Source organism: Eublepharis macularius, chromosome 6, assembly GCF_028583425.1.
Source record: "Eublepharis macularius isolate TG4126 chromosome 6, MPM_Emac_v1.0, whole genome shotgun sequence".
NCBI lineage: Eukaryota > Metazoa > Chordata > Lepidosauria > Squamata > Eublepharidae > Eublepharis > Eublepharis macularius.
In genome coordinates, this window is record NC_072795.1 from 84,677,307 (window position 1) to 84,696,076 (window position 18,770).

The 18,770-nt window shown below is 43.6% G+C and overlaps 1 protein-coding gene across 1 annotated transcript in view; it reads left to right on the top strand.

Annotated features, from left to right (window-relative positions):
• Positions 1 to 6,812: 6,812 nt before the first annotated feature.
• PLPP4 (phospholipid phosphatase 4) overlaps positions 6,813 to 18,770 on the top strand; it is a 159,989-nt gene continuing 148,031 nt past the window's right edge. The window contains exon 1 of the mRNA XM_054983924.1: positions 6,813 to 6,868. Coding sequence (XP_054839899.1) covers positions 6,813 to 6,868 — 56 coding nt within the window. The remainder of the gene's footprint in view (positions 6,869 to 18,770) is intronic.

Sequence of the window (18,770 nt, forward strand, 5' to 3'; positions counted from 1 at the left end):
CATCAAATGGAATATTGGCTATGGAGATTTAACAGATAACTCTTTGAGAATCTCTTATCTAGTACTTAAGTGCTGCATAAGAATGACAGCAGGCACATCCCGTCTGACATTTTCATTTACATCTACCACCTGGGGGAGAGAGAAACCAACCATTTGCCTTTTATTATGAAAAAAAAATTACTATTGAATCTTTGGGATTATTTAGTCTGCAGGGGATCATATATATTTGTTGCTTACCTAAGCAACGGTTAAAATGATTTGGCAATATCATTTCTTTGCCTCTGAAGACCTGCTTACCTAGCAGTTAGGCTAACAGATGTAATGTATTTATGGGAGGAAAAAGAGCATAGAATACTAAACATGAAAGCATTTAATAATACACACATGTGCAGCTGATGCTTAAGGGTGGTGTTGTACCTCATTTACTATACAATCCTAAGCAGAGTTACACCTATTGAAGTAAGTGGGTGTAAAAAGATAGTCCAGTTTAGGGTTGCACTGGCAGTGACCTTATGAGACTAACTTTGGAAGGTAGGTTTAATGATATTTACAGAGGCACACAGTGAATTACATTAGAGTAACAGAGTGGCTAATATTCAGTTGCTTCTGAAGAAATTGCCTGTATTCCAGGAAAGCTTATGCTGGTATAAAATTATGTTAGTCATTAGGGTGCCATAAGCCTCCTGTACATTTATAGTGGCTAGGAGAGAAAAAATGTGATTGTCTGCATATTATACTTAGAAGTAAACTCAACTAAATTCAATGGAAGGTACTCTTATGGAAGTGTGATAAGACCACACAGTGAGCTGGGTACCATGAAGTTCCCTCGACTGCTACCATCTTATTCTGAGGCCCTGCTTTGGATGTTCTCACCTCTGAGATTAGGCAGATGGCAGCCTGGGAGAGGGCCTTCTCAGTTGTGGCACCAAAATTCTGGAACTAGGGGAATTTGCCTCTTCCCTCCTGTTGCTGTCTTCCACAAGTGAGTGAATACATTTTTGTTTTGTCTAGCATTCCTTCAGTGGTTCCTCCTTCCTTTCCTATATTTTTTTGTTTTCTGTGTTGTAAGTAATTGTTTTAATTGAACTAATGTCTCTTGTAGTTTCAGTTTGGAATAATGGGCCAGGCAGATTGGCCATTAATGTCACCAGGTATCCCTTGACCCATTTGAGGCAGACCTTCTAGCTGCTGTGACTGGCCTTTGGAGCCACCACTATGGTGAGCTGATGGTTCTTTCCTGTGTCAGCAGGAGGCGCTGCTGTTGCCATAAGTGAGCTGACTGACATGGAGCCCATGCAGGGCTGGTGAAAAGCTGCTATGAATGAGCTTGCTGTATAAGCCCCATGCAGGGTGGAAAAGTAAGCTGAGTGTGTGGGTCCCACATGAGGCCAGGCCACCTGGCTTGCTCATGGCAATGATGGCTTCCTCCCTGCAGTGGCAAGAGAGCTGTCTTTTGCTCCTTTACCCCTCCATTGGGAAGTGTGGCTGAGGATGGACTAGGGATGGAGTGGGGGTGTCAGGGCTTGCAGCGGCCACCGCTGGGTGGGGCACTGGGCAGTCTGCTCCTGACATCAAAGGGGGGCCAGGGATTCTGCAGGACCCTGCTCTGTGGAAGGAGGGGTGGTATACATCACCCAGACTCCATCTCAATCCACTCGCTGGCCTGCTCAACCTGTGCCTCTCACCCTCTTTGGCCTCTGCCATCTCCTCCTCCTTCATCCACTTTCCTCCTTGCCTTTGCTCTCACACTGCTATGCTCTCACTCCATGCCATCACTCCTTACTCACACCCACCACCTCAGAGCTCTTCCTAGCCACCTTATATAGGGTTTCCTTTCCCTGCCCTGCCCTCCTTCTAGGCTTGTTCCCTCTCCTGACTTAGCCCAGCTGTGCCTTCCCTAAGGTGTTTCCCTCCTACCACTAATCCCTTCTTGGCTTCCTTGCCTTGCTGGCAGGGTGGGGTTGAATGCGAGCCGTCCCCAGCTAAGGTCTCCTTGGCCTTGCTCACGAGGAGCTGCCCCAGTAGGCCTTTGAACTGCTGAGCATGCCTGGCCTTGCTCGCGAGGAGCTGCCCCAGCTGGCTTCTGGGCTGCTGAGCTTGCCTGGTCTTGCTCGCGAGGAATTGCTCTGGCCAGCTTCTGGGCTGCCTGCTCATTGATGCTGGGCGGTGCTACCCATCTCCTCCCCCAGAATGCCTGTGGCAGCCCCACCTGGAGGGGCTTGGCTCCTAGCACCTCCTGAGCCAGGCTACTGTCCTCTTGCTGGGGTGTGGCTGCTTCTCCTCCTTGGCTGGTAAGGGCTCTGTTTGGGCTGCTGCTGGGTCCCTATTCCCCCTGCCTTGGCCCTTTTCCTCTGTCCTGCTTAGCCCCCTCTCTTCCCCCTGGAGGGTGGGACTGGCTGGTCTCTCCCTGCTCCCTCCAGCCCTCTGAGGCTTTGGCCTTTCGCCCCTTCCCCCTGGAGTGGGCAGGTTCTGGACCTGGTTGCTGGCTGGGGTGGTAGAGCCACTGCCCCCCGGTTGCCTCCCACTGCTCCCTCCTGGCAAGTCTGGGGGCTGGGATTCAGACCCCGGACAGGGGGGTCTTTCCAGGGTTGTTTCTGTTTTGTAGTCCACTCCTAGTAGTTGGCCTTGAGGGTGTGGGAGGAATCTTCTTCCAATTTTGGAAGCTTTTCTTGGAGTCATGTGGCACTTTATAAGCTAATGCAGGTTTACACCAACATAAATGTTTGTAGCCTACTTCCTCAGATGCAACATGAATGTTTATCCTGGAATAAGAATTTATCAGTCATTAAAAATGCCAAAAGTCTTCTGTTTGCTGTTGCGGTAATAGTCTCATGGAGCGACCCTAAGCACATCCATTCAATAGGGCTTATTTCCAGGAAAGTGTTCTTAGGATGAACTATGAGGGTCAAGCTAACCTATAAAAGTATAAAAATTTAATATTTATTACAAATTGTGTACATAAACACCATAAAATAAAAGTATAAAAGTTTAAATATCAGAACTCCTATAAAATTTTATTTATTTATTTATTTATTTCATATTTGTATTCCGCCCTCCCCGCGAGCAGGCTCAGGGCAGATAACAACATTAAGAACATTTAAAACAGTCCATATTAAAACATTTAAAACATCATACAAAAATATCATACAAAAACAGCAGCACTCTTTTTTCTGATGGCGGCAATACAATTAAAAAAATAATACAACAGTACAACTGAATATAGCAGCAGCTTAAAAACTGTGGTGGGCAGCTTTCACAGGGAGGGGGGTAGATGTTTTATCCTTTACAACACACAAAGTTGAAAATTCCATAAAAATTGATGGAGAATCCAATGACCATATATATACATCAAACAAATACTATATCATGAATAATACAGTATCTAAAAAGAAATTGACCAGATGCATTTTGGCCCATATCGGCCTTCCTCAATGGTCATTAAAATCCTAAATACACACATTCAGGAATTAATTATTCCAATAATAATTAAAGTTGAATTAAAAATGGATTAAAAACCATGTGTTGGTATTAAAATAGCTTTCATCATGTGTAGTTATGAAGTTTTAAACATATTACCATGGATAAACTCTCACGGTTGTTTCACTACACATCTGACCATGCCTTCAATATTATTCTGATACAAAAAGATACACACTGGAAGTGTGAAGTCTCCATCAAAGATAGTAATGAAAATGATCATAGCCTAACAGCTACTACTTGGGAATTTGGGTGGCTTATTCTATCTCACATTGTCAAAATACTTTCTTTATATACAAACCGGAGAAGCTGCCCTTGGGAAATAGACTGATCTAAAATACAAGAGTGGAAAACCACAACCAAGGGGATACAAATATGTAGATATGATTCAAATACATATTCTTATAAAGTGCAATAGTGATAAAGTGCTAATTCATAATAAATACATAATTAAATATATCTCATAGACTGTATATAAATCATCCTCAATCCATAATAAGTTAATATAATATAATAAGATAATTCTTGGAGAGAGTCACCAGAAACAACTGGTAAGTGGTAACAGGAAATAATTTCTCATGTTTGGGCTTTTCAGGTGGAAACAATACACAGCAGGGAAGATGGCGATGACCCAGCAAGAGACCGGCTATATTCCAGCTTGTTTCATGTATAAACTTCCTAAGGGGTTGTACATACAATCCACCATTCATCAACACAAACATGTGTATTCTCTTGTGTTTCTGTGTCAGCACCTCGCACAGCTGAATCTAGCTAGGTGCTCTCTCCAAGTATTACCTTCTGTGCACCTGCAAAAGAAAAGAACTTTGGAAAAGAATGCTTATGAGTGATTGAGACTATTATAGGTGCATTTATTGTAGGTCCAAAGACTGGATTTTTTAGCCGCATTACAACTTTGTATATTGTATATTTATTGCCTTGTATATATTAACTTATTATGGAGTCAAGATGATTTGTATACAGTCTATGAGATATATTTAATTATGTATTTATTATGAAGTAGCTGTTTATTGCTATTGCACTTTATGAGAATACATATTTGAATCATATCTACATATTTGTATCTCCTTGGTTGTGGTTTTCCACCCTTGTATTTTAGATCAAAATACTTTCTTTAGCAACACCTTATATTCCTATATTATACCTAATCGTCTGAATTTTATTTTAACAGGTTAATGTGTTACAATCAATGTATTTAGTAATGGGGTACAGAATTCAGGTATTTTAATCAGCAGAGCATATTCTCACATTCATATACCCTTCTATGGCAGTCAGCTCATATAGTTTTTCTGCTTTCTGATCAGCTATTGTTTCATCATAGTTTCTATAGCAGTAAAGTAATATTGTAATAAAGTCATTCTGTCATGCACTTTAATGTATGCTTTTGTTCAAGTCTACAAGAGGACAATATAAGTTAATGCACATTGTTTTGTCTCATTGGGAAAGGGCTGTGGCTCAGTGGCAGACTATCTGTTTTATATTTAGAAGGTCCCAGGTTCAATTCCCAGCATCCACCAAGGAATCAGGTGGCAGGTGATGTGAAAGAATTCTACCTTGGACCTGGAGAAGCACTACCAGTCACAGTAGACACATATTGACCTTGATAGGCGACTGGTATGACTCAGTATAAGGCAGATTCACTTAGAGACCTTTTCTGTTCTTGTATTAACTTCACTAGAAATTCAGAGCAATGATCTTCAGAAATTTAAAAAAAAATGCTCTGACCAGTCATGTAAATTATTCTACAGAGTATCATGTACTCAATATATGCTTTACAAAGATACATTCTACTTGTTATGCCAGTTACATAGAAACCAGATGAAACTGCTTTAGTATGGGGAATGTTAGACTCCATATGTTCAAGTACTGTGTGCAGAACAATGTGCCACATAGATGTCTGCATTGCATGAATAGTTTCTATGTCATAACTACTATTTAAAATCCTATACTCCCAACTTTGTAGAAGCCATGTGGATTCTTCAGCAAATCTTTTTCTTTTATATGCTTAACAGTAGACTTAAGGGTGCTGTCAGTCAGCTTTGGCTGGCAGAAAATTTTCAGATTTCAATGCAGCTATTACTTTTTAACGGCGCTGCCGTTCACCCTCATCTCCTGATCTGTGTGTGATGCATCGCTAAGTAAATGCATTGCTGTTCATTTGGAGGTTTTCCATTGTGGTCCTTAGTAATCAGTGCATTTTGGGCCTCAGATTCAAACAAATGTCTGATTCTTTAACAGCACCAATGAACAGCGCATGCAGATTCCCCAAAGGGAGGGAATGAAAGGGTTAGCATGGGCAACCCCGTCTAAATGGGAGAAAACATCACAAACTCACACAACATGGTGTTTTCTCGGCAGTGTGTGCAATTCCTAAAACTGCATTAAAACACAGCCCAGGAAAATGGAAAGTTGTTGTGTGAACATTCCCTTAAATGGGTATTGGTTGGTATTTCTTTATCTTTAAGGGAACAATACCCTTTTTTAAGAGACTTACATCTTAGGGTTTCCACTTCCATCCTGTTCTGTTGCAGTCTAACTAGAAGCAGAAATTCAGCAGGAGCAGCTTGTCTAGTCACTCCCTCGAGGCCGAGGAAAGCTTCACCTGTTGAATCTCCGTTTTTTGTGCGGATGCCCGGGAAAAAAGTTAATAACCTTTATTGCACAACACTGCAGCCTCAGAAACACAATGAATATCATTTAAAAAAATTCTACGGGGTGGCGTGGGGGACCAGATTTCAGACAGAGATCTCTGTCGCGCTTTAAAACATTCATCGGGCGATCAAGGCGAAATCAGCGAGAGGAGAGCAGGAAGGCCGGGGCTGGATCGGCAACAGATAGTTCCTCGACTGGGAGGGGCATGGAAATCCCCCAGGATCCCCTTAGTCGAGGCTGCTCCAGAAGGCTGGGGGAGCCTCCGTCTCTGTCGTGTGTGCTGGGGCGCCGACGAAAGCTGCAAGAGGGAAGCCCCAGCCAGCCAGGAGTAACGGCGGCGGCAGCAGCTCCAAGTGGGTGGACGAGCCGCTCGATCTCCAGCTCTAGCGCAGTGGGCTTCCACGGCGCCTCCGGGCTGGCTGAGGCTGGCTGGCTAGCCGGAGCGTTAGGCTGACCCGCGGGGCTGGGCATGGACACGGAGGGGCTGGTTCTGGGCGCCGTGCTGCACTTGGTCGGAGGGAGGGCTGTTGGGCTGATCGGAGCGCCGCGCTGCTTCTTCGTCTCCCCCCTCCTGGTCTTTCTCCATGGGATTAAAAACAGGGCTGTGAAGCCAGCCAGCCAGCCGCGAGGATCATCCCTCCCTTCCTCCTGCCTTGGACCGAACCATGCGGGATCTAGCTATCGAGATCGGGGTGCGAGTCCTCCTCTTCGGTGTTTTCGTGTAAGTATCGGGGCAAGTTTCTCATTCCTCTGTTTGGCGTAGAGGAGGCATCTCCCCGGCCCACTAGCGCGCTGTTTTCTAACCGAATACATAAAACTGGGATGCTGTGGACTGTTCCAGGTTTCTGGTCCGGGGCCCAGAAAGAGTTGCTGTTGGGAGGGGTGGCGTGGGCATCGTCTGCCTCGTAAGTAAATGTGCACGCAGTGCTGTGCTTAACTTCCCAAAAGAAATTCAAACGCCTCCCTAGGCATCTCACCGTTCGGAAGTCTTTCTGACCTTCCAAGGTGCCAGGGCTGCTTGTGATCTTTTAGTATGGAAAGGCGCTCTGCACATGCTTGGAAGCCTCCATCTCTCTTTATACCTTCTGCTTTCGAGTTAGCAGTCAAAACAGGGACTGTACTGGAGCCCTCCTAAGGCTGCCCGAGGAGAGTTTTTAGGGATGTAACATGAACTGGTATCCCTTTGGACTAATAATATTTACCCAATAATCGAAGCAATTTTGCCCACTTGGAAAGATCTCCCCCTCCACTATTCAAAAATTGATTTTCCTCCTATTTAGAAAAGTGTTTAAAGCTTAATTATCTGGATGAGGAAGCACATTGGCTGGTGAGGATGAAAAGTCCCTCTTGGATTTACCATCTAGAAGGGGAGGGGAGGACGTTTTCTAGCCCTCAGGCTGCCTGCCCATCTCTGTTGGACTCTTTAACTAACAGAGGCATCACTTCCCTATCAGCCTGTACTGTTAGTCAACTTCTTCATGCTTTCCCCTGTTGTAACTTTTTAATCTAGAAGAAGTGCAGTATCTTCAAGGTTTCATGCTTTGCTCCTGTTCCCCTGCCTTCATTTTGGAGTGATCCTTAGAGGGTCAAAGAGACTGGGTTTAGTTTGACAAGCTAAATGGCATTCAGGAAGTCTTAAGGGAGTGCCCAGGTGCTGCAGTGGAACTTGGGACTTGGTTTACACTCTCCCTTCTCTGCTTCCTGGCTGTGACCAAATTCTACTGATAGTTTCCTCCTGCTTTTTGCTGAAAGCTAACAATGGGGAGAAAAATGACTGCCTTCTGGAGAAAAAAAAATGTCTTTCGAGTTTCCCTGCACCACTGCTGCTTTTTAATTGGCTGATCTTCTTATTGTTGGTGTTGCAATCCCTAATTGCAAAGGGTCTCCTCTGTTTGTGCTGGGTAAATTTCACACAGTGTTTGAATGCAAAAGTGAACTGTAGCTTGCAAAACAGTTTTAACCCCCTCCCTCCAAAACACACACAGTTGCAGATTCTTACCTTAAAACACTATGTAGTATGGTAAAGAACCAATTGTGATTCATTTTCTCAATTGGTGTATATTATATAACATAACCTTAAAATGGTGCAGGATCTATTTTGATTAAAGGGCCAGTTTCTTAAGTCTGAGGCTGAAAAAGGGAATCCTTTTTCTGTTGGTTAAGAATGGTATCAGGTGCCTTAATTTTAATCACTTTCTACACAAGCCTCCCCCTCCTCAAGGAAACCACTTTTCTCCTGTGAAAAAAAATATTATTTTCTGTATCCAACTCACTCATCTATCATGTTGCAGCCTTAAAGTACCACTCAGCAGTTGGTATCTGTACAGCCAGGATTCCCCTCTCCTGATGGAATTTGCGGTGTGGGCTGAGTATTTGAAGTATGGTCAAACAGATATGAACACCTTTAAATGAACCTCAGTGTGAATTTTGTTAACCGTGGATTCACCTTAGATTGCAGTGCTATCTTAAGATACTTAAAGAAACATGAAGGACTTTATGGCTGTCTTACTCAAAGTGTCATCGTAGTAAAAATACTATATGTGATTTCTCACCTATTTCCTTTGCCAGGTTTTTAAATGCTGGCCTTCATTCTCTAGATGTGCAGGCAAGAAAAGGTTATTGTAAAGATCACCCTTTTATTAAGTGTTTTTGCACCTTTTAAGCTGCTAAACACTGGATGATTTGCTGCGTGACTTCTGTTGTGTGGATTATAAATTAAAGTCATATTTTTTTTAAAAATCAGTGTTCAGGCTAGCATGGTGTGTTGCTGCAGACTAGACATGGGGACTAGAAATGTGATGACCACAGCCCCATACTTTTGAGAACGCTTCTCTTCTGAGACTAAAAGGAGCCCTTGTTCCTGCTTACACCAGCAGAAACGTTAGTAGGATCCAGTCCAAAGGGATGTTCACATATCTCCACTTTGGTCTAAATGGTCTGATAACTTTTTTTTAAATGAAGTGCCATGTTGGACAAATTAAGTTGGACAAGCTTATTGAAATTTATCTAGGATTTTAGAGTGAACCCAGTTTCTATTGTGCAGACCTTGTGGCTTCATCTTCCACTTGGATCCAGGGGAACAAGATGAGCACTTGTATCAGCTGTGTGCATGTATCTCCCTTGCTGAACTGGTGCAAATGCATTTGGGATTGGATTGTACAACAATCTGTTGCGAAGAGAATGTCAAGAGAGTCCACAATGTGCAACTTGGTTCAGTTGGTGTGCTAGGATTTGTTTGTGTACTTCCACTGAAGTCAAAAATAGCTTAAATCAAACCGTGTTTTGGTTTAACTCGGTTATGAAGTGGTGTGTGTGGTCCTTGAGAACAATATGCTGCTGTTGTGTTGCCTTTTAGGAAATAATGTATCTGTTAATCTTGGGGTGATACTAGAATTACTTCAGGAGAATGGAGATGTGAAAAATAATTATTTACATTATTTATAGTCTGCCTTTCCCACTGAGACTTAAAGTGGATTGCACAATGTAAATCAATGCAACCAATAGCATGATATCTCTAATAAGCAATGTAATAGCACTAGGAACTGCAGAAATTTGAAATGAAGCTGTCATCTGAACAAAGCATGAGCTGTCCTGCCCTGCCACTCCAAGGGGGGTCCCCAGGCCTCAGATGCAGAAGAGAGGTAGAGTCACATCACCCACCCTTATGCAACGTGGCCAATTCTTCCCAGTGAATCCTTTTCAGCCTTGGAGATGGAGCCTTCCGTTATACTTCTTCCTCCCACCACCTGCCTTCTAATTAGGCTTGCCAAATGGCGTCTGATCTAATACCAGGCCTGGAGGGAGGGATATAATTTGTGCGTGCAAAGCAAGCATGCTCCTGGGGAGGCACGAGGACATCACTGTAGGAAGTGATGTCATCACACCGACCACCACATACTTCTGAGTGCCACTCTTGGGTGGTATTGCACAGCCGCAGGAGGCTGCCCATGTGCCCGGGGTGACAGGCTACTTCTACAGCCTGCAGGAAGCTGGCCAGGTACCTGGGCTGGCTGCTCCTGGGTGGTGCCATGCAGCTTTAGGATGCCTGCTGAGTGTCAGGGTGGCAAGCTATTTCCATGGCCTGGTGGCAGTGGCATACAAGCACAGGAAGCCAGCCAGGTATCCAGTCTGGCTGGCAGCTCTTGGGTGGTGCTGCGCAGCCACAGGAGGCCACCCAGGTGCATGGGGTGGCAGGCTACTTCCATGGCTTGGTGGTGGTGGTGACACATAACCACAGGAGGCTGGCCAGGCACGCAGGCTAGTCAGCCAGCCACTCATGGGCAGCAGCATGCAACTGCAGGAGGCCAACTGGGCATCTGGGTTGGCTGTTCCTGGGCAGCGCTGTGCAGCCATGGGAGGCCAGCTGGATTTCCAGGGTGGCAGGCCACTTCTGTGGCCTGGCAGTGGTGTTGCACAGCTGCAGGAGGCTAGACACTGGGCTGGGCAATTGAAAGGGGAGGGGCCACCCAGGTGTCTGATATTTGAGGAATTTTTTCCCAGACAGTCCCTCAAAATTCCGGACTGTCTGGGCCGAAACTGGACACCTGCAACCCTACTTCTTCGTACAGGTAGAATTTTCTTTATTTAAACTATAAACTATAAACCATAACATAATAGCTATAAACTATAAACAATAAACATAGAGAATAAGAAAAAACATTCTAAACATAAGACACACTAACAATACATATATCTATATAATTAAAAAGAAAAAAAAACCCTAAATTACACTACAGGTTGAATTTTGATTTTCTCCGCAACAAGTATATATCATTTCTAGAGTCACACTTATTCTAGGTCAGTCACAACCCCCCTCTTTTTTCTATTGTTCATGTTTCTTAATCCATAAATCCAAATTTCATCAAATCCTTGTTATCCATTTCATGCAAAAAGTCTATAAACGATTTCCATTAAGTGAAGAAGTTAGCTAATGTCCTTTCTCTAATCAATGCAGTAAGTTTTGCAAAACCTGCAGCCCTACTTCTAACCCCACCTTGCCCCCATGGCCAGCTCCAGCGCCTGGGCTAAGGGCTGCTGTGCTGTTTCCCATTCTGGCAAATCCCACCCCCATCCACCCTATCCTAGACCCTTAGTGGTTGGGGAGAGACTGGACCTGCCCATCACCACCCGGCCCCAGGATCAGGACAGGAATGAGCTTGCCACGCTGTTTCTCTGACAATTAAGCAAGGCATATTAAAAAATTCAGAACATGATTATTACATCTGCAGAAACACTGCATTTATCACAATATATTGTGATAAAAATTCCCTCCTGAGCAATTTTGTTTTATGTAGTTTTGAAATGCCAGGAGTGTGGGGTCCTACTTGATCACCTAAGGCAGCCTGTTTCACGGAGGGGGGAGCACTACAGAGAAAGCAGACATATGGACAGTAGTTGATCTGGCCCATCTATAGGGTGGCACTCACAAAAGGTCTTTCTCAGCTGAGTGAAGTTGTGGTGGGAGAGAGAGGCGATCTTGAGGATATGAAGGTCCAAGGCCATGAGAGGCTTTGTATGTGATAGATGGTACCTTGAATTGAGCTGATGGACAGCCAGTGAAGCGAGTGCAGGATGGATATTAATATGCCTGCTGTGCCTAGCTGCCAATAATAATTGAGTTGTGGCATTCTCCGACTACTGAAGTCTCCAGATTGGTTTTGAGGGGAGACCTATGTAGAGTGCATTACAGGAGTCTAGTCTCAATATTATCGTGTCATGCATCCAGGTGGCCAAATCAGTCAAGACAAGGTAGGGATCCATTTTCTGGGCTAGACTGTTGGGGGGGGGGAAGCATTTTTTGTGGCTGCATTATCATGCTTCTCCAGTACTAATGCAGGGTCCAGCATCACCCCAGGCTCTTAACAGAGTCGGCAAGGGTCAGCGGAACCCCCTCAAAAGTAGGAAACACAATGTTATTTAAGACCTCAGGTTTCCCAGCCACCATACTTCTGTCTTATCTTGCATCAGTTCATTTTCAATTTGTTCCCTTTCAGCCATTTAACCACAGCTGTCAGGCAGTGGTTCAAGACTGCTACCACACTGCCATGAGTTTTGGATAGAGAAGACAGAGCTGGGTGTCGTCAGTGTTTTGTTGACTCCCAATTCCAAAACTATGAATGATTTCTCCTACAGGCTTTATAGAGACTGAATAGCATGGTTACGTAATATTGCACCCAGTGGAGCCCCACAAGACAGCTCTCGCACTGAAGGTGGCTAGTCTCCAGTGGACAACCCTGTGAGTCCAGTCCATGAGGAATAATTTAAACCAGTCCAAGGCATACCCTGTGATTCCTGCTTCTGCCTCCAAATGCCTCAACAGGATGGCATGATCTGTTATATCAACGGATGTAGATAGATCCAGCAGGAGTTAGTTTAGTATATTATTGATTTCTGACATTAGTACCAGGAGTGATAATTAATCGAAATTGTTCTAGATTCAAGAAGTGTGACCTTGTTAACGTGACCAATAGCAAAAATACTATTTAGTTGTGTCAAATGAAGATGAGCGTCTTTTGTTCAGGCCAGTTGCGGAGTAATCCTAACTAGATGTGCACCTTTCTAAATCCAGTAACTTGGTGGTCTGTTCATCCTTTTAGATCTAGTTGAAGAAACTCATTCAATGGATTTTGATGGCTAGAAGATATTTCTTCAGTTGTTGATGGCTTATTTATTAATTCAAATATTTATACCTTGCCTTTGCCCCCATCTGAAACATGGTAATAAAAAGAGACGACCACATGATTCAATGTTCAGCTCCCCCCAAACCACGATGGTTAGTGGCTACTGAACTATACTCGCCTCATACTAGGATGACAGAGAAATAAGTCTGAGGTTTACAGATGGGTAGAATAAAATATTGGGGTGGGTGGGAATGTATCCTAGTGGATTCTATTTTCATTTTAGGAACTGGTGCAGATTTGCAGCTGAGTGTCAACCTGTTCCGCCAGGCTTTATGTGTGTATTTGTGAAAAAAAACCCTCTCCATAAGTTTCCAGAACATTTGCCTCAGAAGGAATGAGGCCAAGTAGAGCCTGCTGCTGGAAGGCTTTCTGAGAAATTAGGAGCCACATTCAGAACAAGACCATGGAACAAGCAAAAACAACTTTTGCCAGGCCAGTTTGTTCTGGGTAGAATTTAAGATCTTGGTTTATATGTGGATGGAATTTAGGAGGGAAAGCACAGCATAATACAGCGTGCTGATTGGGATGCGTGCATGTCATTTCTTCCCAACTAGCATTTATAAAAATGATTTGTATTATTGTTGATGGATAGTTTGTTAGCAATATTCCTCCTCCTCCCGTATTATTGCTGAATGTCTCTTAAGAGAAATTAATCGTGCTTGATAAATGTGACATCTTCATGTTAAGGCAATTAGTGAATTTTTCCATAAATGTTGTTCTGTATAATTTTGAAGCTGGTAAAGTACAAAACAGCATTGGAATTCATACTGGGGTGCCCTTATTATAAAAATGATGCTTCAGTAAGCTTATATATGTAGGCCATATGATTTTCATGATAATTGCAATATATTATGAGAAAGCCTGTTTGTTTGAGCTGTGACAATAGGAGTCAAATCACAGACAGATTTGAACTTGTCAGAAGTATTTTCAGTGGGGGGTCGTGCTGGCAGCTGTTCAGATGTGCTGCCAACCACCATGGGAACCAGTCGCTTAGATCTGTTCTTGCAGGATGTGTTTTGTTATACATCTCTGCAACACTAGAGGTCTCCTCAGGCTGTGTTGGGTCTTGGGTGTGTTTGTGTGTGTGTGTGGGAATAGCAGCGGCAATCAGCTAGAGTAGCCTAGTGACAGAACTTTGGACCAAGAAATCCTTCTGCTGTGAGTAGCTTGTCTCTGGCAAGCCTCAGCCTGCTTTCACATGCAAAATGGGAAATCTATTGACCTATTTTTCGAACTTACTTTACAGATTACTGAAATAATGTATTGGAAGTGCATTGAGTGATGTGGCTACATACAGTGTGCTAGTGATAAAGCTGAACCTGGTGTGACCAGGTCATTTTATAACAGGGCCTTACCGAATGTGAAGAACACATTCACAAAACACATGGGTAGCATTTCCAGGGGAGTTAGACGTAGCTGTGGTGCCTTTCAGAGCTATTTTCTCCACTTGCAGTGTTGAATCATTTCACATTATTACAAAGACCAGCCTGAAACAAAGAAACAACCATATACAGCAGGTTTCCCCCTACAAAGGGTGCTGAAACATCCAATGCCAGTATGGATCAATCTCACATATGTACCATTTTTGTTCAACTCTACTACTGGTAGATATCTGATACTCTCCTTTACTCTGTCCACAATCATCCATCCATCCATCCATCCATCCATCCATCCATCCATCCATCCATCCATCCATCCATCCATCCATCCATCCATCCATCCATCCACCCATGGCCCTTGATATTGCAGGATGTTGCTGTGATAGAAGGGGAAGCCTTTCATAATTGTATTCTATAGTGTAATGCTCATAATGGACTGTGCTTGGGTGCTACAATTACTGTAATCTCAACATGACTGCCTTTACTGCTTGTAGACACTATATTCATTCTTTTTTCTGCTGTACTATGAAGTGGTTCTGGCTGTGAAAGATGTCAGAAATTGCAGAGTGTTCTACTGTTGGCATCAGAAGGATGCACAGTAGGAATTGGCATTGTGATAGCCTTGAGGAATTCATTGCCACAAAGACATGTTTTCTTAGTGTGTTTTCCAAAGGACAGTCCAAGGTAAAGCTGAATACTGTTAGCTAGCCATTATTTTAGATTTCTAATGCCTGGAAGATCACCATAGATCATATTGTAGCTATGGTCATGGAAATTTGTTGGTTAAATCTCCATCTCTGCTAACTGGAACAGTGGGCGATAAAGCCACCATCCCCTATAGCTAGGATCTATAGAAAACAGTTAAATAGTTTTTTGTGAACTGTTCAGGGGTCTTGTGTTTCTCAAACTATTCCAAGTTCTTCCTCTTTTCACAAGCCTATTGTGGCTTCTCATTTTCTCTAAATGTCTCATGCCAGAACTTACTGACCCTACTTTTTCCGGCTTTCTGTAAGGCAAACAGCTCTCTCTCCCTCTTTCTCCCCCACCTCCCCGCCATGTGTAAGGGTAAGGTTGCCAGGTCCTGTTACCATCCTGGCTGGAAGCTGGAGACCTTTACCTTTCTTGTGGCCCCAGCAGGCCTCACTCATGCGTGCAAAGCATGCACGGCCTCATGCCTCTGTGATGATGTCACTTTAAGTGATGTTACGACCAGGTTGCGTGGGTGCGGAAATGTGCACACTTCACACCAGGCCCCTGAGAGTGCACCCGTGCTCTGCAGGGGCCTGCATTGGGCCTGTTTCTGGCCACTGTGAAGAGTGGGAGCGCGTTTGTGCTCTGCAATGGCCCAAAACGGGCCTGATCTGGCCATGATTGAGCTCATTCTGGGCCTGGATCGGGCCCATTTCAGGCTGCTTCGCCGCACAGAAGTGCTCCTGTGCTCTGCAGTGGCCTGAAATGGGCCCGATCCAGGCCAAAATGGGCCCGATCCAGTTGGCACCAAGGAGGCTTGGTCATGGGAGATGTAGAACAAGCCCCCACACTAAAGGGAAAAGGCATTATTCTTCCTGGAGCTGTGAGGCAGTGAAGCAGCTGCCAGCAGGAGAGCATCCCTCACTCAGAGAGGGTGGCTTGGTCCCAGAAGGGCCAGTTAGTGTAAGGAACTGTCAGTTAGCCATGTTAGGAAGCTTTATTGTTTTCTTGCCAGCTTCTTTATGTGTTTATTTTCCCCTGCTCGTTACAAAGTGCCCCCTGTTAAATCTGTTGCTCACAAGTGTTGTTTTTCCCCACACTTATTTGGTGATTGCCCATCTTGTAAAATAAAATAGTTTGTTTTATTCTGCCTGGGTTCTCACATCTCCAGCTTAACTGGTCAGCTGGCAACACCCTCCTCAATAGAAGTGTGCAGCTTGGAAGGGTGAAGGAGGGGAGTACTCTGGACCTTCCTAGTTGAAGTCCCAGACTATAGTGGTGGCAGCCAGTCAGGCCCTTTCCTGCTCCAGGGCTGAAGAGGCAGGAGGAAAGGGGTGTGTTTGTGGGGCTTGAGGGCTTCTTCAAGTGGATGCTTTTATTGGACAGGCCCCCACAGGGCTCCCTGATCCCGTGACACCTCCATATTTTCATTTGCAGAGCCACCCCCCCCCCCCGGTGGGCAGGGTTAAGGACATTATTCTTGGCCTTCAAAGGCATTCAGGGGAGATTCATTGTTGACACAAGCTCTTGCCATTCCTTGTGTCTGTTAGCTGTGACCTTTACCTTGAAGGCTATGGATGGGTAATCAGTAAGTGGAGGGAAAGGAGGATTACACCTCTTGTTCTCAACAGACATTGTTCATCACAACAGCTAAACAATGTTGGAAATAATTCTTTTCAGAACAGGAACACTTACTTTATCTACAAAAACATATAGTTAAGGCTGCCTCCATGCAATAGTGGACTTTGCAAAAGTCAGGATGCCCAGCTAAGTATACAGAACCTACATGTGTGCAAGTTGTATAGCATTGTTCAGACCCTTAGATCAGTGTGCAAAGGTTGGGTGTGAAAACAGGGAACTTGATCCTATTCCCTGCTCCATGATGGTCTATAGTTTTTACAACAGAACATGGCTAAGAACTGATAGGACTTCTGGGGCAAATGCTACTAGGCTTTGTACTGTACATCCATAGGACATGGATGTTTTGGATAACTTTTTCCCAGATTAGATAAAGGGTAGGGGTAGATTTGCATCCAGAATAAACTTTACAGCGATCTGAATAATGAAGTAGGAAGAAAAATATATCTGTTTTCCAAGATAGTAATACACAACTGATGTTTCATAAGATGATAGACTTTAATTGGAAGAGCTTTGCAAATTATTACCCATTTCCTAATGTATTGTTCCTAATACACTTCTAGAATTTAGACTTTTATATAGTAAGCTACATAAGAGATAAAACTCTTATTTGTTACTCAAACTTCAGCAGGTAATAGACACCACAAATGGTAAGTAGAGGTTAGCTACCCATTTGTTTAAAATATTTATAGTCTGACTTTCTTTTTTTTAAGTGTATTTTTACTATGGATGTGCAATTGGACATTTACTAATTAAAATCTGTCATGAACTGCAGCCATTTGTAAATATGATTCAATACTGAACAGTATTATTTTCCAAAAGCTGGGAATAGATGGACACCCTCTATTCTAACAGCTATTGTATTGTTCGTGTTTCTGGTTTTATTTTCATGGGCAGTAGGAGGGGCAGCAAGGGTAGAGAGTGACCCAGCAGATATTTGTCTGTTGGAGACATGTTACAGCTAGAATGGTTACCCAGTCTTCCTGGAACATCTCACTTGAAGTTTCTGTGCATAGAATTTCCTCATCCTGTTGTTCTTTACACAATCACTCTAAGTTTGGTAGAGCTTCCTTTTTCTATACACATGCAGATCCTATGAGCAATTTTGTTCTCTTGCAATCTATTGACTGCTTGTACCTCTTGGGGGCAGACAGGGCTGATTGATGGGGGGAGAGAAGCAGAGATCTGGGCTCTTTCCAGGAGCATGCATGCATGTATACCTTTAAGATATACGAGAGAGAGCCATGGTGATGAAGGATCATCACTGATTGGAGATCTGAGTTATTTCATACACCTTTATTGGATTTAAAAGACCAATTCACATGTGCGATGTATGTGTGTGTGTTTTGAAACAAAATTGGAGTGCATGTGAAATGGGAACTTATCCAGATCCTCACCTCAATGTTATCTGCTATTCAAGCTATGTTTTATGTTGATCATGCCTAGAGGTGGAAAATCAGCTGAGTGGAGGGAGAAATCCTTAAATGATTGTGGCAACTTGTAGGTCCTCATCCTCACACTGCATTTGGGTAGCAGACTATCTCCCCCCCCCATGTGCTGCAGCAATGATGCAAATTTCTTTCTATTTCATACCTGCTTGTGCCTACTCTGTAAGTGAGAAATTTAAACCTATAGGATGCCTTTCCTATATGCCTGAGAGTTAGGAAGGAGGATCCCTTGGTCAAGGTGTAACCTCTGAGAATTTTATCCCAGTTATGTGAAAGGGAGAACTTAACACCAAAGGATGTCTTTTCCATTGAACTAACCATAAATGACTTGGATTGATTTCCTAACCAACTTTAATTATGATATTTAAAAAATCAGACTAATGATCTTTTGACCACAATCCTACTTTTACCATGATATATTAGAATTAAGAAGATTGCAGAATTGCACATAAGTCCTTTGCAGTGTCTGTTGTTTATGGTGGAAGTGATGCTGCAGTTCAGAGATCTTGGCAGTGCAGCTGTTTCCTTGTTGCTATGTACAAAAGATCTCTTCTCCCTGCTGCCTAGCAAAGGGTAGGCACTGTCCAGTGTGACAGTGCTGAAATCCTGTTTTGAGGACGGAAGTGAGTGTTGGATTTAGTACTTTTCCTTCTGCTCTCACGAAAAGGTGATCAGTATTGTTGCTGTTGGGCTGTGTGCTCATCATATATAAGTGCTGGACACATTTGTGTACACACGGTATTTTCCCCTCTCCACCAATAGCATCTTTTTGTGTGCTTTGGTCAAAG